The following is a 25,005-nucleotide window of genomic DNA, read 5'->3' as shown; positions in this document are numbered from 1 at the left end:
ACCATACCATCAACAACAATACATCCAGTCAATGAGGGTACCACAAACCCCAAACAGCACCATACCATCAACAACAATACATCCAGTCAATGAGGGTACCACTAACCCCAAACAGCACGATACTATCAACAACAATACATCCAGTCAATGAGGGTACCACTAACCCCAAACAGCACGATACCATCAACAACAATACATCCAGTCAATGAGGGTACCACTAACCCCAAACAGCACGATACTATCAATACATCCAGTCAATGAGGGTACCACTAACCCCAAACAGCACCATACCATCAACAACAATACATCCAGTCAATGAGGGTACCACTAACCCCAAACAGCACCATACCATCAACAACAATACATCCAGTCAATGAGGGTACCACTAACCCCAAACAGCACCATACCATCAACAACAATACATCCAGTCAATGAGGGTACCACTAACCCCAAACAGCACCATACCATCAACAACAATACATCCAGTCAATGAGGGTACCACTAACCCCAAACAGCACCATACCATCAACAACAATACATCCAGTCAATGAGGGTACCACTAACCCCAAACAGCACCATACCATCAACAACAATACATCCAGTCAATGAGGGCACCACTAACCCCAAACAGCACGATACCATCAACAACAATACATCCAGTCAATGAGGGTACCGCTAACCCCAAACAGCACGATACTATCAATACATCCAGTCAATGAGGGTACCACTAACCCCAAACAGCACGATACTATCAATACATCCAGTCAATGAGTGTACCGCTAACCCCAAACAGCACGATACCATAAACAACATAAGCAATCAACGGAGGCATCAATAACACCAGTGTCTTCAAACACTTTTTAAATAAATCAGTTGCAATTTGAGTGTTCTACTAAGCTTTCACTCAGAAATGACATTTGACAGAGCATACCATGTCACCAATAACACCATCATCATATCTCGTTATCAATAACACCGCCATCATACCTCGTTACCAATAACACCATCAATATACCTCGTTACCAATAACACCATCAATATACCTCGTTACCAATCACACCCTCAATATACCTCGTTACCAATAACACCCTCAATATACCTCGTTACCAATAACACCCTCAATATACCTCGTTACCAATCACACCATCAATATACCTCATTACCAATCACACCCTCAATATACCTCGTTACCAATCACACCCTCAATATACCTCGTTACCAATCACAACCTCAATATACCTCGTTACCAATCACACCACCATCATATCTCGTTATCAATAACACCGCCATCATACCTCGTTACCAATAACACCATCATCATCATACCTCGTTACCAATAACCAACACCATACCTCGTTACCCATAACACCATCATCATATCTCGTTACCAATAACACCACCATCATACCCCGTTACCAATAACACCACCATCATACCTCGTAACCAATAACACCAACATCATACCCCGTTACCAATAACACCATCATACCCCGTTACCAATAACACCATCATACCCCGTTACCAATAACACCATCATACCCCGTTACCAATAACACCATCATACCTCATTACCAATAACACCATCATCATCATACCTCACCACCATCATACACCGTTACCAATAACACCACCATCATCATACCTCGTTACCAATAACACCATTATCATACCTCGTTACCAATAACACAACCATCATCATACCTCACCACCATCATACCCCGTTACCAATAACACCACTATCAAACCTCATTACCAATAACACCATCATCATACCGTGTTGCCAATAACACCACCATCATCATACCTCACCTCCATCATACCTCATTACCAATAACACCACCATCAAACCTCATTACCAATAACACCATCATGAAACCTTGTTACTAATAACACCACCATCATCATACCTCATTTCATACCTCATTACCAATAACACCAATATCATACCTTATTACCAATAACACCAACATCATACCTTATTACCAATAACACCATCATCATACCTTGTTACCAATAACACCAACATCATACCTTGTTACCAATAACACCATCATCATCATACCTCATTACCAATAACATCATCATCATCATACCTCGTTACCAATAACACCAACATCATACCTCGTTACCAATAACACCATCATCATACCTTGTTGCCAATAACACCATCATCATACCTTGTTGCCAATAACACCATCATCATCATACCTCACCACCATCATACCTCGTTATCCAATAACACCACCATCATCATACCTCATTACCAATAACACCACCATCATACCCTGTTACCAATAACACCAACATCATACCTTGTTACCAATAACACCACCATCATCATAGCTCATTACCAATAACATCATCATCATACCTCGTTACCAAAAACACCACCATTAAACCTCATTACCAATAACACCATCATCATACCTTGTTACCAATAACACCATCATCATCATACCTCACCACCATCATACCTCGTTATCCAATAACACCACCATCATCATACCTCATTACCAATAACACCACCATCATACACTGTTACCAATAACACCAACATCATACCTCGTCACCAATAACACCATCATCATCATACCTCGTTACCAATAACACCACCATCATACACTGTTACCAATAACACCAACATCATACCTCGTTACCAATAACACCATCATCATACCTCGTTACCAAAACCAACACCATCAAACCTCATTACCAATAACACCAACATCATACCTTGTTACCAATAACACCACCATCATACCTCGTTACCAATAACACCAACATCATACCTTGTTACCAATAACACCATCATCATACCTCATTACCAATAACACCATCATCATACCTTGTTACCAATAACACCATCATCATCACACCTTGTTACCAGTAACACCACCATCATCATACCTCGTTACCAATAACACCACCATCATACCTCATTACCAATAACACCAACATCATACCTCATTACCAATAACACCACCATCATACCTCGTTAACAATAACACCACCATCATCATACCTCATTACCAATAACACCAACATCATACCTCATTACCAATAACACCACCATCATACCTCGTTACCAATAACACCACCATCATACCTCATTACCAATAACACCAACATCATACCTCATTACCAATAACACCACCATCATACCTCGTTAACAATAACACCACCATCATCATACCTCATTACCAATAACACCAACATCATACCTCATTACCAATAACACCACCATCATACCTCGTTAACAATAACACCACCACCATCATACCTCATTACCAATAACACCACCATCATACCTCATTACCAATTACACCACCATCATACCTCATTACCAATAACACCAACATCATACCTCGTTAACAATAACACCACCATTATACCTCATTACAACAAAACACACAACCATACAGGGACTGACAGGTACTTGCAAACCCCCTTCACTCATAAATGTTATAGCATATTGCTCACCACTTTGGCTATGGCGGCGAAGTTGAAGCCAGACATCTGTACCAAGTCGCCCAGTCTGAAAATGGGACACAGTGGGGCCGTCTTTGGATCATACAGGCAACTTTTGATGTACTGATTGTCGATACCTTCTACGAGGTTACACCTAGAGTGAGAACAGGAAGAGATCATTCTTAATTAAAAAGATGGCAAGTTTATATCATACTGTACTTGTTATGTAGCAAAATAGATATTTGAATCAATATCACATTTGGGACCTCCTCCATATTCAGTGCATAGCTACATACACAATATGTGTGTGATGTAATGCATGTATCAAACATAGCAACCATTGCCTGAGGCTCCTTAATGGTCCTCTGGGCACCTCACTCATAGAAGAAACGGTGCCATCTAGAACCCTGTTCCCGGAGTTCCGCAGGGCTTGCAGGATGTCGTTCCAACTAGGCGCCACACCTGACCATCTGAGCTAATTGATCAGTTCAGTGATTGCCTCAATTCAACACACCTGGTCTTCCAGGTTGGTTCAATCAAAAACATGAAGTGCCTGCGGCACTCCAGGACCACGGTTGCCTATCCCTGATCTAGAACCTTAAAGCGTTCTTCGGCTGTCCCCATAGGAGAACTCTTAGAAGAACCCTTTTTGGTTCCAGGTAAAACCCCTTGGAAACCCTTTTTCTAAGAGAGGCTGGTGGATGAGGTGTAGGATGTTATTTATTCTCCTGCCGACCTGCTCTATATTAAAACATATATAAGTCAGTTAAGAACAAATTCTTATTTACAATGACGGCCTACCCCGGACAAACCCGGAACGACCCTGGGCCAATTGTGCACCACCCTATGGGACTCCAAATCCCAATTGGATGTGATCCAGCCTGGATTCAAACCAGGGACTGCAGTGACCCACTCTTGCACTGAGATACAGTGCCTTAGACCGCTGCGCCCCTCGGGAGCCTAATATATGGTCTGAGGCCTCAATGTTCTGCTCCCCTAAAGAAGAGCAGAGAGGGGGCAGTATTATTAACAATGATGTAAACAAACCCTGGATTGCTGATTAATTAATGAGAGGCTGTGAAGCCACCGGTCGGCCATATTGGTACTCCCCAGTAGGAGCAGTCCTCCATAGGAATGAATGGAATTCTACAGTATTTCAATTCAATGTTTCAAGGACAAAATTACATGTATTTAAGTATTTTTTTGTTATTGTATTGGGGACAGTAGCATCAGTAATCTACTTGAAGGAAAATGTTTTTATATACAGTACCAGTCAAAGATTTTGACACACCTGTCATTCAAGGGTTTCTCTTACTTTTTACTATTTTCTACATTGTAGAATAATAGTGAAGACATCAAAACTATGAAATAACACATATGGAGTCATGTGGTAACCAAAAAAGTGTTCAACAAATCAAAATGTATTTTATATTAAGAGATTCTTCAAGGTTGCCACCCTTTGCCTTGATGACAGCTTTGCACACTCTTGGCATTCTCTCAACCAGCTTCACCTGGAATGCTTTTCCAACAGTATTGAAGGAGTTCCCACATATGTTGAGCACTTGTTGGCTGCTTTTCCTTCACTCTGCGGTCCAACCTATCCCAAACCATCTCAACTGGGTTGAGGTTGGGTGATTGTGGAGGCCAGGTAATGTAATGCAGCACTCCATCACTCTCCTTCTTGGTCAAATAGCCCCTATACAGCCTGGAGATGTATAATAGTCCCACTAAGTGCAAACCAGATGGGATGGCGTATCGCTGCAGAATGCTGTGGTAGCCATGCTGGTTAAGTATGCCTTGAATTCTAAATAAATAATTGACAGTGTCATCAGCAAAGCACCATCACACCTCCTCCTCCATGCTTCATGGTGGGAACCACACATGTGGAGATCATCCATTCACCTACTCTGAGTCTCACAAAGGCACTGTGGTTGGACCCAAAAATCTCAAATTTGGACTCATCAGACCAAAGGACAGATTTCCAAAAGTCTAATGTCCATTGCCTGTGTTTCTTGGCCCAAGCAAGTCTCTTCATCTTATTGGTGTCCTTCAGTAGTTTCCTTTGGAGTTGTGCAGCAATGTGACCATGAATGCCTGATTCACGCAGTCTCCTCTGAAAAGTTGGTGTTGAGATGTGTCTGTTACTTGAACTCTGTGAAGCATTTGGGCTGACATTTCTGAGGTCCAGTTAACTCTAATGAACTTATCTTCTGCAGCAGAGGTAACTCTGGGTTTTCCTTTCCTGTAGCGGTCCTCATGAGAGCCAGTTTCATCATGCACTTGATGGTTTTTGCGACTGCACATGAAGAAACTTGAACATGAAGTTCTTGAAATGTTCTGTATTGACTGACCTTCATGTCAGTAATAGACTGTCGTTTCTCTTCGCTTATTTGAGCTGTTCTTGCCATAATATGGACTTGGTCTTTTACCAAATAGGGCTATATCTGTATACCACCCCTACCTTGGCAGAACACGACTGATTGGCTCAAACGCATTAAGAAGAAAATCAATTCCACAAATTAACTTTTTAGAAGGCACACCTATTAATATGAAATGCATTCCAGTTGACTACCTCATGAAGCTGGTTGAGAGAAAGAGTGTGGCAACAGTGTGCAAAGCTGTCATCAAGGCAAAGGGTGGCTATTTTGAAGAATCTCAAATATAAAATTGGAGTGGCCATCACAAAGCCCTTTCCTCAATCCTATTGAAAATATGTGGGCAGAACTGAAAAAGCGTGTGCGAGCAAGGAGGCCTACAAACCTGACTCAGTTACACCAGCTCTGTTAGGAGGAATGGGCCAACATTTACCCCACGTATTGTTGGAAGCTTGTGGAAGGCTACCCGAAAAGTTTGACCCAAGTTAAACAATTTAAAGGCAATGCTACCAAATACTAATTGAGTGTATGTAAACTTCTGACCCACTGGGAATGTGATGAAAGAAATACAAGCTGAAATAAATAATTCTCTCTACTATTATTCTGACATTTCACATTCTTAAAATAAAGATGTGATCCTAACTGACCTAAGACAGGGCATTTTTACTAGGATTAATTGTCAGGAATTGTGAAAAACTGAGTTTAAATGTATTTGGCTAAGGTGTATGTAAACTTCCGACTTCAACTGTATATATATTACATATATATATATATATATATATATATGAGTTCCACGACCTACAAGACAGATCGGTTGAGGGACGAGTATCGCGTAGGAGTGACGCCATCTGACGTGAGGCAATGCTTAAATGGCAAAATAATCTAATATCACAATTTACTTGATTTATATATATTTATATGATTATAATCATTTATGTTTAGCTCACATAATATAATTTCAAGGTATACAATAAGGTGTCTGTAATAGAATACACGTATTTCTGTCTCTTTCTAAATACTGTATATTTTACAACGGTGAGGGAGTGCCAAGATGGAGGCACGATGGCTTCAAAACAGCACCCCCTGTCTGTCATCTAGTGTATATATACATATTGAATGATGAATCTGTGGTTGTGTTAAATGTCTATTCACAAGTCATTACTGTCCTGATCATCTATCTTCAGAAAGGGACAGTCAGCGGGAAATATATTTTCTGATTTACATTTGGTTGAGTTGTCAACTAACATCAACAAAAAAATGTCACCATTGGATTTAGGTTAAAAGTTGGGTGAAAATCTGACTAAATTCTTTCAACGTTGATGACTTCTGCAAATCCAATCGGTTTTCCACAGTGATTCAAGGTAATCTGGCATAGAATATAGAATCTGGCACTTCTAATGTTAACCTATAGAATCTGGCACTTCTAATGTTAACCTATAGAATCTGGCACTTCTAATGTTAACCTATAGAATCTGGCACTTCTAATGTTAACCTATAGAATCTGTCTCGTCTGATGTTAACCGATAGAATCGGGCTCTTCTCATGTTAACCTATAGAACCTGGCCCTTCTCATGTTGACTTATGTTGCCTCTCATGATCCTTGGAGAGTTACTGAATGACCTGCCACCGACATGACCTCAGCTCGCTATCAGAGAGTTACTGAATGACCTGCCACCGACCTGACCTCAGCTCGCTATCAGGGAGTTACTGAATGACCTGCCACCGACCTGACCTCAGCTCGCTATCAGAGAGTTACTGAATGACCTGCCACCGACCTGACCTCAGCTCGCTATTAGGGAGTTACTGAATGACCTGCCACTAACCTGACCTCAGCTCGCTATCAGGGAGTTACTGAATGACCTGCAACCGACCTGACATCAGCTCGCTATCAGTGAAACAGGAGGGGAGAGATGTCTTCATCTTGTTGCTATGCTAATTGGCAATGGTGTGGTAATGGTATGGTTATTTTGCTGTATAATGTTTGGCAGGGTGGTGTAGGTTCAGAGAGACAGACACCACCTGTGTGCAGCACAGCTTATCGTGCAAATACTAATGATATTAGGAAGAAGAAGCAACGATTTAATGCTTTTATAAGTATTATAGACTGGACCCATGGTTATTCTCCTCATTTTCTATAGGTGTTGATGAAAGAATGCATGTTGCGTATCAAACAGGGGTCTTACCTCGTAACACCATAGGCTGGAAAGTTGATTGTGTTTTTGATGAACAGTGTGAAGTTCTCTGCCGACATCAACAGCGCAGGGCTGCACAGAAAACAGTAGAACAAATGAAAACAAAGACCAACAAAGCATAAACACACACACAGACACAGACACACACACAGGCACACACACAGGCACACACACAGACACACACACAGACACACACACAGACACACACAGACACACACACACAGACACACACACAGGCACACACACAGACACACACACAGACACACACACAGACACACACAGACACACACAGACACACACACACAGACACACACAGACACACACACAGACACACACACAGACACACACAGACACACACACAGACACATACACAGACACATACAGACACACACAGACACACACAGACACACACAGAAAGGTCATAACAAGAAATTGGTAGAGACCGTTTTTTATTTCAGCCTACAAATAATTTGAGTCCAAAGGTTGTTCAGTACCATTCAGTACATAACACTTCTGATGAGTAATTAAAATGTTATACCTGTAAAGCTTGAACATAATTTGATTGATCGTACATACTCTGGGATACTGCCGTCATCTTCCACAGGACACCAGGCTAGCACCTCACACATCTTTGTTGTGTTCACCAAGCACTTCCCCGTCACATGTCCTTGTGGTGGGGTGGGGGTGGAGTGTGACAAAGACACGGAGAAAAGACACGAGGGATATAGCTTTTCCAACATGGAGTAACAACTATGAGCCCACAGATTAGGGTTGTCACCATATCAGTAAGGCGATTACTCGAGAGGTTTCGAGGCAAGGACACAACACATGAAGCTGACTGAATTCCCTGAGGAAAACAGTCCTAATGTTGGAAACAAACAGCCTGGTGTTGTCGCCCAGAATCACATGTTTCTTTAACCTGTTATATCACACTATGTTCCATACAGCAGGGTTTTTTAAAGAATCACATGTTATATCACACTATGTTCCATACAGCAGGGTTATCTAAAGAATCACCTGTTATATCCCACTATGTTCCATACAGCAGGGTTATCTAAAGAATCACCTGTTATATCACACTATGTTCCATACAGCAGGGTTATCTAAAGAATCACCTGTTATATCACACTATGTTCCTGTTATATCACACTATGTTCCTGTTATATCACACTATGTTCCTGTTATATCACACTATGTTCCTGTTATATCACACTATGTTCCTGTTATATCACACTATGTTCCTGTTATATCACACTAAGTTCCTGTTATATCACACTATGTTCCTGTTATATCACACTAAGTTCCTGTTATATCACACTATGTTCCTGTTATATCACACTATGTTCCTGTTATATCACACTATGTTCCTGTTATATCACACTAAGTTCCTGTTATATCACACTATGTTCCTGTTATATCACACTATGTTCCTGTTATATCACACTATGTTCCTGTTATATCACACTAAGTTCCTGTTATATCACACTATGTTCCTGTTATATCACACTATGTTCCTGTTATATCACACTATGTTCCTGTTATATCACACTAAGTTCCATACAGCAGGGTTTTTTAAAGAATCAAAGCGTTTAGACTGCTTCGTGTTTGCCTTGTTGCCAGGGGAAAATCAGTTATCGTAGTATCGTGATACTGGTATCGTGACAACCAGTACCATAGATGAGGATGTCTTTTAACTCGAAAAAATGACTTCCACTTCAAATAGAACTGCTGTTTCAATCATCCACTCATCCAAACGTCTTAAAACCTTGACTAAAATGTGTGTCATTACAGAACACCAAAGGAAATGGGTTCAGTGAGTCTCTTTCATCTCTCACTGATTTTATACTGTAAGGATCATTTCTTTCTGCATGATAAGCATGGCTATTATCTGTGTGTGGTCCTGTCTCTCTGGTCCTGCCTCCCTGGTCCTGTCTCCCTGGTCCTGTCTCTCTGGTCCTGTCTCCCTGGTCCTGTCTCTCTGGTCCTGCCTCCCTGGTCCTGTCTCTCTGGTCCTGCCTCTCTGGTCCTGCCTCTCTGGTCCTTTCTCTCTGGTCCTGTCTCCCTGGTCCTGCCTCTCTGGTCCTGCCTCCCTGGTCCTGCCTCCCTGGTCCTGCCTCCCTGGTCATGCCTCCCTGGTCCTGCCTCTCTGGTCCTGCCTCCTTGGTCCTGCCTCCTTGGTCCTGCCTCCCTGGTCCTGCCTCCCTGGTCTTGTCTTTCCATGTCCTGTCTCTCCCTGTCCTGTTTTCCCTGTCCTGTTTTCCCTGTCCTGTCTCTCCCTGTCCTGTCTCTCCCTGTCCTGTCTTTCTGGTCCCGTCTCTCTGACCCTAGCTGGATTGGCAGAGTAGTGTGAAAAAGATTTACAGACACGGTAAAGTGAGCCACCCTACAGGACATGATCATAAGACCGGTTCACCCTGAGGGCTTTAACAGCTTCTGTTCTGTTTGCTTGCCTCTAGTTTCAACCGCAGTCTAACCATTAACCAGCACATCCTTCTCAAGGACACAAGGATATATAGATGCCCCCCCAAGTCAACATGACAGTGGTGGCGTCAACAGATCTAAATCATCTGCCAACAGCAGTTGATGAAAGTGAAAGGGCTGATCTGGTTCTGAGAGCTTGAAGAGGCTTGGCTGTAACCCAGAGTCACATAAGGACAACATACACAACCAACCCTTTCAACTGCCACGTTATATAGGCTTTAGAATTGTTATTGGATATACTGCTACTACGCTACAATTTATCTGCCTGTCTCTGACTGTCTGCCCGTCTCTGACTGTCTGCCTGTCTCTGACTGTGTGCCTGTCTCTGACTGTCTGCCTGTCTCTGACTGTCTGCCTGTCTCTGACTGTGTGCCTGTCCCTGACGTGTGCCCATCTCTGACTGTCTGCCCGTCTCTGACTGTCTGCCTGCCCGTCTCTGACTGTCTGCCCGTCTCTGACTGTCTGCCCGTCTCTGACTGTCTGCCTGCCTGTCTCTGACTGCCTGCCCATCTCTGACTGTCTGCCCGTCTCTGACTGTCTGCCCGTCTCTGACTGTCTGCCTGCCTGTCTCTGACTGTCTACCTGTCTGTCTCTGACTGTCTGCCTGTCTGTCTCTGACTGTCTGCCTGTCTCTGACTGTCTGCCTGTCTTTGACTGCCTGCCTGTCTCTGACTGTCTGCCTGCCTGTCTCTGACTGTCTGCCTGTCTGTCTCTGACTGACTGCCTGTCTCTGACTGCCTGCCTGTCTCTGACTGTCTGCCTGTCTCTGACTGTCTGCCTGTCTCTGACTGTCTGCCTGTCTCTGACTGTCTGCCTATGTCTCTCACTGTCTGCCTGTCTCTGACTGTCTGCCTGCCTGTCTCTGACTGTCTGCCTGCCTGTCTCTGACTGCCTGCCTATGTCTCTGACTGTGTGCTTGTGTCTCTGACTGTGTCTGTTTGCATGCTTTAATAGAATGAGAATCCAAGTCACTCAATCCATCCTGGATCCTGGCTGCTAAGAACATGGAAAGTTGTTGATCTAAATTAAGCAAACTTTTTCTTCTTGAATGCAGGGAAATTCCTGACTAGTCAAAATGTTTATCTTGGTGGCTTTGTTTTGTGTGACTAGTGTATTGTACATTTAGCTCATAGAAGCCCCAAAGTACAGATTAACTGAAACTGACCAAAGAACCGCTGAGAAAGTTAACCAACGATAAACCAACTTAATCCTAAATTTTTTTTATTTATTTTACCTTTATTTAACTAGGCAAGTCAGTTAAGAACAAAATCGTATTTTCAATGACAGCCTAGTGGGTTAACTGCCTGGTCAGGGGCAGAACGACAGATTTGTACCTTGTCAGCTCAGGGATTTGAACTTGCAACCTTTCCGGTTACTAGTCCAACGCTCTAACCACTAGGCTACCCTGCCGCCCCTACACTCTAACCACTAGGCTACCCTGCCGCCCCTACACTCTAACCACTAGGCTACCCTGCCGCCACCCTGCTGCTCAATGATGATGCAACTGGACACTTAAAACACCTGAAAGATTATTTTTTTTATTTTTTTTGCTCTCTGACAAGTGAAATCATGTGCCGTTTTAATTTCTGATAAATAACATTTAATTTCAGTTATCAGTACAGGGACACCGGTGGCTAGAAATATGTATAATGAGAATCCTCTATATAGTAATCATTTAAGAAAGTAAAGGATAGACGACGAAGGGCTCATTATTTCCACAGAACTCCCAGCCCCTCGTTGTTTATCCCTCATAACGTAGTCACAGAGACGATGGCTAGTGTGAGTAGTCAGGTAGGGAGGGGGTAGTGGTAGTAATGGATGGCTAGATGTGCCAATGCGGAGGGTAGTGAGGAGGGTTAGTTAGTCACAGTGTTTCTCAACCTTTTTCATACCAGGGGCCAACAAGCAATGTTTTTTCCTCCTCGGGGGCAACTTACATTCAAACTAGCACTGTAGAACTGACGACATTAGTGTCCGTTAACTATCTCAGGGACTGGCCGGTGATTTGCCATAGACTGGCGCTGGTCCGCGGACCAGAGGTTGAGAAACACCAGAGTTAGTGAAGGGGACTGTGCCACACTGTCACACTGCCATGCCGTCCGGACTTTACCATCTCCCGTACGTTCTGATCTCCCTTCACAGTCTGCGTCAGAGCTGCATCGATTCTTCGAGTTTGGGGGCTGAAACACAGGAGTTGGAGTGAGTGTACAGTACATTCGGAAAGTATTCAGACCCCTTCCCCTTTTCCACATTTTGTTACGTTACAGCCTTATTCTAAAATGTATTAAATATCTACACATAATACTCCTTTTGTTTTGTGTGCAAATGTATTAAAAATAAAAAACAGAAATACCTTATTTACATAAATATTCAGACCCTTTGCTATGAGACTCGAAAATTGAGCTCAGGTGCATCCTGTTTCCATTGATCATCCTTGAGATGTTTCTATATCCCGAGAGAACCAAGATTCAGTGAAACAGAGTATGTTAGTCACTGATGTCTCTCTGGAAAGAGATCCTCGCCCTGAACTCGTCTAATTTATTGTCCAGAGACTAAACATTAGGGAGTAATATAATCAGAACCGGTGGATGGTGCGCCCGCCTCCTGAGTCGGACTAGAAGTCCACTCTGAACACCTCTTCTCCGCCGACGGCAACTTGGAGCAGCCAATGGGATGAGTTAAATTGCTCTGGGGGGTACGAACAAAGGATCCAATTCAGGAAAGTTGTATTCCTGGCCGTGATGCTGGTGAGTTACCGTCGCTCTGATATCCAAAAGTTATTTCCGGCTGTATGTAATATCACAATAAACATTCTGGGCTGATAGTGTAAGAAATAACACACAAAATTACGAAATACTGCAAAATTGCTTAAGATCTAGAAGGAGAGCTGCCATGTCTGTTGACGCCATCTTGTGCATCACGGTGGCATCCCGGTGGCAGCATCATTATATGGGGGTGTTTTTCAGCAGGGACTGGGAGACTAGTCAGGATTGAGGGAAAGATGAACGGAGCAAAGTGCCGAGAGATCCTTGATATAAACCTGCTCCAGAGCACTAAGGACCTCAGCCTGGGGTGAAGGGTCAGCTTCCAGCAAAACAACGACTCTAAGCACACAGCCCAGAGTGGCTTCGGGACAAGTCTCTGAATGTCCTTGAGTGGCCCAGCCAGAGCCCGGACTTGAAGCCGATCGAACATCTCTGGAGAGACTTGAAAATAGCTGTGCAGCGATGCTCCCCATCCAACCTGACAGAGCTTGAGAGGACCTGCAGAGAAGAATGTGAGAAACTCCCCAAATACAGGTGTGCCAAGCTTGTAGCATCATACCCAAGAAGACTCGAGGCTGTAATCGCTGCCAAAGGTGCTTCAGCAAAGTACTGAGTAAGGGGTCTGAATACTTATGTGTTTTTTTTTAAATACATTTGCAAAAATGTCAAAAAAAAAATTTTTGCTTTGTCATTATGGGGTATCTTGTTTAGATATTTAAAAAATAATAATATTTAATCCATTTTAGAACAAGGCTGTAACATAACAAACTGTGGAAAAAAGTCAATGGGTCTGAATACTCTCCAAATGCACTGTATATGTATACTGTATATATATATTAATACCATTCCACTGATTCCGCTCCTGTCATTACAACAAGCCCGTTCCTCCCAATTAAGGTGCCACCAATCTCCTGTTGGTGGCACCTTAATTGGGAGGAACGGGCTTGTTGTAATGACAGGAGCGGAATCAGTGGAATGGTATTAAATACATCAAACACATGGTTTCCATGGTTTCCAGATATTGAAGCCGTTCCATTGTCTCCGTTCCAGACATTATTATGAGCCGCTCTCACCTCAGCAGCCTCCACTGATATAGTTATATACACACAGACTGAGTGTACAAAACATTAGGAACACCTTCCTAATATTGAGTTACAGACGCTTTTGCCTTCAGAACAGACTCAATTCGTCGGGCCATGCACTCTACAAGGCATCGAAAGAGTTCCACAGGGATGCTGGTCCATGTTGACTCCATGTCGTCCCAGAGTTGGGTCAAGTTGGCTGGATGTCCTTTGGGTGATGGACCATTCTTGATACACACGGGAAACTGTTGAGCATGAAAAACCCAGCAGCATTGCAGTTCATGACACACTCGAACAGGTGACATCAATAAGGGACCATAGCTTTCACCTGGATTCGTCTGGCCAGTTTATGTCACGGAAAGAGCAAGTGTTCCTAATTTTTTTGTACACTCCTGAATCATGATCTCTGTGCAAATTTAGGAAAAGCAAGGACATACAAAGAATGAAGAAAGTATTTTGAGAGGAGTTGACTTACCTCAGAACATTTTTCAATTTTCTGACCTTTGGTCATAATGTAGTTGGTCATCACCACAAAAGAAGAGTCCCCCTGAGGTACGAGAGAGAGAGAGGGGGGGGGGGAGAGGGAGAGGGAGAGAGAGAGAGAGAGAGGGAGAGAGAGAGAGAGTGAGAGAGAGAGAGGGAGAGAGAGAGTGAGAGAGGGAGTGAGAGAGAGAGAGAGGGTGGGAGTAGGAGAAAGGGAGGGAGAGGGAGAGAGAGAGAGGGAGAGAGAGAGAGGGAGGGAGTAGGAGAAAGGGAGGGAGAGAGAGAGAGAGAGGAGAAAGGGAGGGAGAGGGAGACAGAGAGGGAGAGGGAGAGAGAGAGAGGGAGGTATGAAATAGAATAATCTGTGATTGGACAATGTTGCAACTGTGATGGGGCTCATACTCTGGACTTCCTTGAGTGCCCTGTTAGGGTGAAGGAGATTGAGGTGTGAAGGATCGGGGCTGTGCAGCTGATCTCCCATGTGGAGGTGGTGAAGAGAGTCGTAAGAGGCAGCAGTGTTGAAGATATGGAGGTGGATGCAGGGCAACCAGTTGATAGTGTTTTAAGTCAATTGGTCATCTGGATGTGAAGAAGGTGGATTCTGTGGCATATGCAGTGCGTTCGAAAAGTATTCAGACCCCTGACTTTTTTCACATTCTGTCACAGCCTTATTTGAAAATGGATTAAATCAATAAAAATCTTCAGTAATCTATACACAATATCCCATAACAACAAAGCGAAAACAGGTTTTTAGACATTTTTGCAAATTTAAAAATAAATACAATATTGACATGAGTATTCAAACCGTTTGCTATGAGACTCGACATTGATCTCAGGTGCATCCTGTTTCCATTGATCATCCTTGAGATGTTTCTACAACTTGATTGGAGTCCACCTGGGATAAATTAAATTGATTGGACATGATTTGGAAAGGCACACACCTGTCTATATAAGGTCCCACAGTTGACAGTGCATGTCAGAGCAAAAACCAAACCACGAGGTCAAAGGAATTGTCCGTAGAACTCAGAGACAGGATTGTGTCGAGGCACAGATCTGGGGAAGGGTACCAAAACATTTCTGCTGCATTGAAGGTCCCCAAGAACACTGTGACCTCCATTCTTAAATGGAAGAAGTTTGGAACCACCAAGACTCTTCCTAGCAATCGGGGGAGAAGGGCCTTGGTCAGGGAGGTGACCAAGAACCTGATGGTCACTCTGACAGAGCTCTAGAGTTCCTCTGTGGAGATGGGAGAACCTTCCAGAAAGACAACCATCTCTGCAGCACTCCATCAATCAGGCCTTTATAGTAGAGTGGCCAGACGGAAGCCATTCCTCAGGAAAAGGCACATGACAGCCCAATTGGAGTTTGCCAAAAGGCACCTAAAGACTCTCAGACCATGAGAAACAAGACTATCTCTTCTGATGAAACCAAGATTGAACTCTTTGGCCTGAATGTCAAGCGTCAAGTCTCGAGGAAACCTGGCACCATCCCTACGGTGAAGCATGGCGGTGGCAGCATCATGCTGTGGGGGTGTTGTTCATTGGAAGGGACTGGGAGACTAGTCCGGATCGAGGGAAAGATGAACGGGCAAAGTACAGAGAGATCCTTGATAAAAACCTGCTTCAGAGCGCTCAGGGCCTCAGACTGGTACATCTTCCAACAGGACAACGACCCTAAGCACACAGTCAAGACAACGCAGGAGTGGCTTCAGGACAAGTCTCTGAATGTCCTTGAGTGGCCCAGCAAGAGCCCGGACTTGAACCCTATCGAACATCTTTGGAGATAGATGTTCCCCATACAACCTGATGGAGCTTGAGAGGATCTGCAGAGAAGAATTGGAGATACTCCCCAAATACAGGTGCGCCAAGCTTGTAACGTCATACCAAAGAAAACTTGAGGCTGTAATTGCTGGCAAAGGTGCTTCAGTACTGAGTAAAGTGTCTGAATACTTATGTAAATGTGATATATATATTTTTTTATTATTATAAATTAAGAAACATTTCTAAAAACCTGTTTTTGCTTTGACATTATGGGGTATTGTGATGTCATTATGGGGTATTGTGATGTCACTATGGGGTATTGTGATGTCACTATGGGGTATTGTGATGTCATTATGGGGTATTGTGTGTAGATTGATGAGGGGAAAAAAACATGTAATATATTTAGAGTAAAGCTGTAACACAACAAAATGTGGAAAAAGTCAAGGGGTCTGAATACTTTCTGAAGGCTCTGTATAGCCACAGTGATTAATTGTACAGCACAACTTGTTGTTTTCTTTTGTTCTACTGTATTATTGACTATGTTTTCTTTATTCCATGTGTTGTTGTTTGTGTCGCACTGTTTTGCTTTATCTTGGCCAGGTCGCAGTTGTAAATGAGAACTTGTTCTTAACTAGCCTACCTGGATAAATAAAGGTGAAATAAAAATAAAATAAATTGTCTAAGAATTCCAAGAAGCAGAATGTCATTATATCTATAGCTAAGAAGTTTTTGGGGCTCCAAGGCATCCCGGCAGAAGCACTATTGTCGCTAGGACATATCCCGTCCTCACAGGAGGCTTCTGCGCCTGTATTGAGACCTGATTAGAATTCGTTTTTTAAAGAAAAGCAGGTTAATTTTGTTTAGGTAATTTCTTTTTTGATAGTTTGTATGATATTTTATTTATTTTAACCCAAATATTTTCCTTTTTGGGATCGTTATTATCGAAATGCACATCCAATTGTTGCAAACGACCCCTACAAGTAGAATAACAACTTCCCCAGCCTTAAAAAGGAAAGAAATATCGGCGTGGCAACAAAAATAACTGATCCCCCTTAAAACCGGTTGCATTCAATTGTTCCGCAACTCCGTTTGGAAGCCTATAATCAATCCATCCACTGTTTGGAGAGGCGCGCCAGAACAGGAATGCTTTACGCTTATTCCAGATGCCTAACAGAGATCTAAAAAAAAACACTTTACAGATTAAAGTCTCTAGAACCTTGCTATTGATTCTAGGTCGCAAACAGATGCCGCATTCAAAACAACTGGGAATACAAAAAATACGACGTCAGTGATCTTCAGGTCAGACATTCGGAGCTCTAAAAAAAGAGGCCAGAGTTCCCGAGTTGGAATTCTGAATTGGATGACTGTTGAAGGTTGTTTTTTTTGGTGCTCATTGTTTTGAACAGCACTGAAGTCAGAGATTTCCGAGTTCCCAGTTGATTTGAAAGCGACATTACTCTCTCTCCTCCCACAGTGCTTAAAAAAGACACGCCTTTTTTGACACCTCTTTTCTCCCATCAGCACCCAGTACTTATAGATACAGCATTTGATAGTGCATTCAATGAAAATAATAAACATTAGACCATAGACCAGACATACCCTTCTTGGTCAGTTGGAAAAATATATATAATCTTTCCTCTCTACCTACTGGGCTGTCCCAACTACCTTGATAGTTCACTGGTCTAAATGTGTAACATTTGTTACAACATGACAAACCTTTTGTCACCGTTGTTATGGTAACAGACCTTATAGCCCCTCCCCATAGAAATATAATGACTGAATTAACATGAGGGTGCAGTAAAATAGCCCTGGCCTAGGCACTTCCTCGTTCTAGTAACACTATTTCTATGTCCCTCGCTATCCGGTTTCCTTCTATTGGCCCTCTCCCGAGTCTTGACCATGATGTCGTTCACGTCAATGTAAAAACTAACTCAGATGTAGAGGCCATATATAGCACAGTACATGTGGCCCTGCATTAATAAGGACTGGTACTGGAGCCCTCCTGCCTGGGTAACTGCATTAGATGTCATCAGACCTGGGTTCAAATACCATTTAAAACCATTTAGCTGAGCTTGATTAAACTTGCCTGTGAGCTTGCCCAAGCTTTCCAAAACGAAAACCTCGGCCGTCTGACACTCAAGGCAGGCTAATGTATTTGAAAGATATTAAATAGTATTTAAACCCACGTCTGGATGGCATGCTTGAGTGATTTCGGTCACTGATTGTGACCACATCGGGAAGAAGTGGTTATTATCGTGCGAAGAGACAGATGGGATAGCATCAATTCCTGTCAATGTTATAGAATGCAGTTAGTCAGTATAATTGAATTGTGGATGAATCTAATTAAGATATGTCTGTGTAGTGACAATATTACAAGACCATTTGTACTACTACTACTGTAAATGCTCAATGTGCTACCTATTTTCATACTACTGTAAGTGCTCAATGTACTACCTATTTTCATACTACTGTAAGTGCTTAATGTATTACCTATTTTCATACTACTGTAAATGCTCAATGTACTACCTATTTTCATACTACTGTAAATGCTCAATGTACTACCTATTTTCATACTACTGTAAGTGCTCAATGTACTACCTATTTTCATACTACTGTAAATGCTCAATGTTTTACCTATTTTCATACTACTGTAAATGTTCAATGTATTACCTATTTTCATACTACTGTAAATGCTCAACATACTACCTATTTTCATACTACTGTAAATGCTCAATGTGCTACCTATTTTCATACTACTGTAAATGCTCAATGTGCTACCTATTTTCATACTACTGCAAATGCTCAATGTACTACCTATTTTCATACTACTGTAAATGCTCAATGTATTACCTATTTTCATACTACTGTAAATGCTCAATGTATTACCTATTTTCATACTACTGTAAATGCTCAATGTATTACCTATTTTCATACTACTGTAAATGCTCAATGTATTACCTATTTTCATTCTACTGTAAATGCTCAATGTACTACCGATTTTCATAGTCTAGAAAATAAATGCTTTTGGGTGTAACACAGTGTTGAATAAATGAATCCAATACTATATAACCAGTATCAATGTAATTGTTTTGGAAATCACCATGATACTCAGGTAGATACCGTGAATAGATAAACAAACGCCATAGATCATTATAACAGACAAGGTCATCTTCAGGTAGATATCTTGAATATTATAGGTAAATAGATACGGACATAAGATGACAGACTGTATAATCTTGATATGTGTTTTATCATCTTCTTTGACATTGATCTCCCTCCTCGTGACCGTCAGTCAACCAGTTCCGAATGAGATAGACCAACCGTGGTCACGCCTCTCAGAGCACACAGTGGTGTTTTCTTTACGGCTTAGATACCGGCAAACAATGAACTGTCACTTTGTTTACAGAGAGTCTCATGTTTGTCTCTGTATTTGCCTAACGTGTGAGCAGGATCAGGGTGCGTACAAAAATAACCGCTGGGGAAAGTTAGGTACAGTTTCTCTCTCTCTCACGCCTGTTTGTTGACAATCAGGATGTGAGTGTTTTAAACTCCTGTCTCGGTAATCTTTATCTTCGTCAGTCTGTCAGATGTCTTCTGACTTCCGTAGATGAATCTCTCTGTAGTACTTTATACTACACTATTATTACAATACGTCAACACTACTACTAAAATACTACTACGCTACTATTACAATATATCAACACTACTACTAAAATACTACTATGCTACTATTACAATACATCAACACTACTACTAAAATACTACTACACTACTATTACAATACGTCAACACTACTACTAAAATACTACTACGCTACTATTACAATAAGTCTACACTACTGTTACCTTACAAAACTACTACACTACTATTACAATACTAGTACCGTACTACACTACTACACTACTACACTACTATTACCTTACTAGACTACTACACCACTATTACCTTACTAAACCACTATTACCTTACTACACTACTACACTACTATTACCTTACTACACTACTACTATTACACTACTACAATAATATTACCGTACTACACTAATACTACACTACTGTTACCTTACTACACTACTATTACACTACTACTACTACACTCCAATTACACTACTACTACAATGCCACTAAACAACTACAACACTACTACCACAATACTATTACCTTATTATTACACTATTGCACTACTAGAACAATTCTACTACACAACTTTTACCTTAGTACACTACTACACTACTATTACACTACTATTACATTTCTACACTACTATTACAATACTACTACACTACTATTACACTACTACTACCTTACTACACCACAAGTACAATACTACTACACTACCACTACACTACTATTACCTTACTACACTACTACTAAACTACTACTACACTACTATTACAATACCATTACATTACGACACTACTACACTACTATTACAATACTACTACACTACTACTACACTACTACTACACTACTACTACCTTACTACACTACTACTACACTACTACTACCTTACTACACTACTACTACAATACCACTAAACTATAACACTACTACCACGCTACTATTACCTTCTTATTACACTATTGCAATACTATTACAATTCTACTACATACCTTTTACCTTACTAAACTACTACACTACTATTGCAATACTAATACATTACTACACTGCTATTACAATACTATTACCTTACTACACCACTACACTACTATTACAATACTATTACCTTACTAGAATACTACACTACTATTACCTTACTACACTACTACTACTACAATTACAATACTACCACACTACCAATACACTACTACAATACTAACCTACTAACCTAACCTTACTATTACACTACTACAATACTACACGACAATTACCTCACTACACTACTGTTAAACTACTGTTACACTACTATTACATTACTACACTACTATTACTACACCTTACTACAATACTACCACACTACTATTACACTACTGCTAAACTACTATTACCTTACTACTACTATTACTACTACTACTACTATTACACCACTATTACCTTATTACACTGCTACTACACTACTACACTAATATTACAATACTATTACACTACTACTACATTACACTACTATTACCTTTCTACACTACTACCACACTACTACTACAATACTATTGCACTACTACACTACTACTACGATGCTATTAACTTATCACACTATTACTACACTACTATTACCTTACTACACTACTATTGCCTTACTACACAACTACAACACGACTACTACACTACTATTACACTACTACCACACTACTATTACACCACTACCACACAACTATTACACCACTACTACAGAACACTGGTAGATGTCCTGTGAGACTCAGTTCCTAAAGGTTCTAGAGATCTGTGACCTTTCAGGTCACTCATTCATTCAGTAAAATGTCCTTCTTATAACAATAATATCTTAGTAGGTCCACACTCAGCCAATGACCCACCTGTACAGGGAAGACATAGTCAGCCACGTCCCAGATCCTCTCCTCTCCGGTCACATTGGTGTAACCCACCCCCTTCATCTTAGTCAAGACGGAACCCACGGCCGTGTCTGATGACTGGTAGCCTTTCTCATAGATGAACACCCACCTGGACAGGACACAGGATACCACCAGTCAATCAAACATTTTCATAAAGCCCCAACAGTTGTTGTTTACAGTAACCTGACCAAGATCCTAAAAAAAGTGGAAGAACAGTGGTAAGGAAATGAACCCTGGAAGGCAGAAACTTTGAGAGGAACCAGACTCATGCTAGTCGTTTCAGCGTCAGAGATACACTACATGACTATAAGTATCTGGACCCCTGCTTGTCGAACATTTAATTCCAAAATCATGGACATTAATATGGAGTTGGTCACCCCTTTGATCCTATAACAGCCTCCACTCTTCTGGGAAGGCCTTCCACTAGATGTTGGAACATTGCTGCTATAACAGCCTCCACTCTTCTGGGAAGGCTTTCCACTAGATGTTGGAACATTGCTGGGAGTTCGGGCACTGATGTTGGGCGATTAGGCTCGCAGTCGGCGTTCCAGTTCATCCCAAAGTTGTTCGATGGGGTTGAGGTCAGGGCTCTGTAAAGACCAGTCAAGTTCTTACACATCAATCTCGATAAACCATTTCTGTAAGGACCTCACTTTGTGCACGGGGGCATTGTCATGCTGAAACAGGAAAGGGCCTTTCCCAAACTCTTGCCATGAATCATGTAGAATGACGTTGTATGCTGTAGTGTTAATATTTCTCTCCACTGGAACTAAGGGCCTAGCCCGAACCATGGAAAAACAGCCTAAGACATTAGTCCTCGTCCACCAAACTTTACAGTTGGCACAATGCATTGTGGCAGGTAGCGTTCTCCTGGCATCCACCAAACCCAAATTCATCTGTCGGACTGCTAGATGGTCAAGCGGGATTCATCACTCCAGAGAACACATTTCCACTGCTCCAGAGTCCAATGGCATCAAGCTTTACACCACTCCAGCCGACACTTGGCATTGCGCATGGTGATCTTAGGCTTGTGTGCGGCTGCTCGGTCATGGAAACCCATTTCATGAAGCTCCCAATGAACAGTTATTGTGCTGAAACTGCTTCCAGAGACAGTTTGGAACTCGGTAGTGAGTGTTGCAACCGATAACAAGGGATTCGAACCAAGATCTGGAATCAAACCAGGGTCTTGTAGTGACACCTGTAGCACTGAGATGCACTGCCTTAGACCGCTGCGTCATTCGGGAGCCCAGAATTATTAAATTAGATCATTTATAATTGCAGAAAAATGAGAATAATACTGGTACGGAGGTTATGGCACTTCTGTTTCCTCAGCATCATGAAGTTAATTCATATCATTACAGGTTCTAATACCACAGCTCACTGCCCTAGCGCTGATGATTAAAAAACTGAACTTCAATTAGGTTGTCAGAGGGTCACTAAAACCTGACAAAACAAATGTACTCCATATTGTTCAAAGCCATATCCACATGTCAATTTCACAAACCGATCCTCAATGCCAATACCATAATTATAAAAATCGAAATAATGATTGTCAAACCTTTCGTACCATTAGCAGAGAAATTATTATGAAGTTTGGTGAAATAATAACATAAATATTAACATTATATTGTTTAAATGTAATTATTCTTCCTGCTTCCCTACTGTAAGTGAGGTCACAGCAGGTGAGCTACTACATAACCCCAATATTTAAATTGAAACACAAAGTACAAACACAACAGGGCAAATGAGAACATTTCAGTTTTCTATGCTAGTCAAAGTGCATTACAAATGCTTATGACAAAAGACATCATTACAGACTTGAAACCCGTCTGTGGACTTCAGGAAACAGCAGAGGGAACACCCCCCTATCCACATCGATGGAACAGTAGTGGAGAGGGTAGCAAGTTTTAAGTTCCTCGGCGTACACATCACGGACAAACTGAATTGGTCCACTCACACAGACAGCATTGTGAAGAAGGCGCAGCAGCGCCTCTTCAACCTCAGGAGGCTGAAGAAATTCGGCTTGTCACCAAAAGCACTCACAAACTTCTACAGATGCACAATCGAGAGCATCCTGGGGGGCTGTATCACCACCTGGTATGGCAACTGCTCCACCCACAACCGTAAGGCTCTCCAGAGGGTAGTGAGGTCTGCACAATGCATCACCGGGGGCAAACTACCTTCCCTCCAGGACACCTACACCACCCGATGTCACAGGAAGGCCATAAAGATCATCAAGGACATCAACCACCCGAGCCACTGCCTGTTCACCCCGCTATCATCCAGAAGGCGAGGTCAGTACAGGTGCATCAAAGCTGGGACCGAGAGACTGAAAAACAGCTTCTATCTCAAGGCCATCAGACTGTTAAACAGCCACCACTAACATTGAGTGGCTGCTGCCAACACACTGACACTGACTCAACTCCAGCCACTTTAATAATGGGAATTGATGGGAAATGATGTAAATATATCACTAGCCACTTTAAACAATGCTACCTTATATAATGTTACTTACCCTACATTATTCATCTCATATGCATACGTATATACTGTACTCTATATCATCGACTGTATCCTTATGTAATACATGTATCACTAGCCACTTTAACTATGCCACTTTGTTTACATACTCATCTCATATGTATATACTGTACTCGATACCATCTACTGTATCTTGCCTATGCTGCTCTGTACCATCACTCATTCATATATCCTTATGTACATATTCTTTATCCCCTTACACTGTGTACAAGACAGTAGTTTTGGAATTGTTAGTTAGATTACTTGTTGGTTATTACTGCATTGTCGGAACTAGAAGCACAAGCATTTCGCTATACTCGCATTAACATCTGCTAACCATGTGTATGTGACAAATAAAATTTTATTTTATTTGAT

The 25,005-nt window shown here is 41.8% G+C and overlaps 1 protein-coding gene across 2 annotated transcripts in view; it reads right to left on the bottom strand.

Annotated features, from left to right (window-relative positions):
- Positions 1-25,005, bottom strand: part of LOC139417965 (P2X purinoceptor 1-like) — a 53,224-nt gene that overhangs the window by 14,107 nt on the left and 14,112 nt on the right. For both annotated transcript variants that reach the window (XM_071166994.1, XM_071166993.1), the window contains exons 2-7: positions 22,075-22,219; positions 14,839-14,910; positions 12,627-12,696; positions 8,612-8,702; positions 8,027-8,107; positions 3,481-3,622 (exon numbers count right to left, since the gene is read on the bottom strand). In XM_071166994.1, the coding sequence (XP_071023095.1) occupies positions 3,481-3,622; positions 8,027-8,107; positions 8,612-8,702; positions 12,627-12,696; positions 14,839-14,910; positions 22,075-22,219 (601 nt within the window). The remainder of the gene's footprint in view (positions 1-3,480; positions 3,623-8,026; positions 8,108-8,611; positions 8,703-12,626; positions 12,697-14,838; positions 14,911-22,074; positions 22,220-25,005) is intronic.

This window comes from Oncorhynchus clarkii, chromosome 10 (assembly GCF_045791955.1).
Source record: "Oncorhynchus clarkii lewisi isolate Uvic-CL-2024 chromosome 10, UVic_Ocla_1.0, whole genome shotgun sequence".
In the NCBI taxonomy this organism is placed as follows: domain Eukaryota; kingdom Metazoa; phylum Chordata; class Actinopteri; order Salmoniformes; family Salmonidae; genus Oncorhynchus; species Oncorhynchus clarkii.
This window is presented reverse-complemented; position numbering and strand designations above follow the sequence as displayed.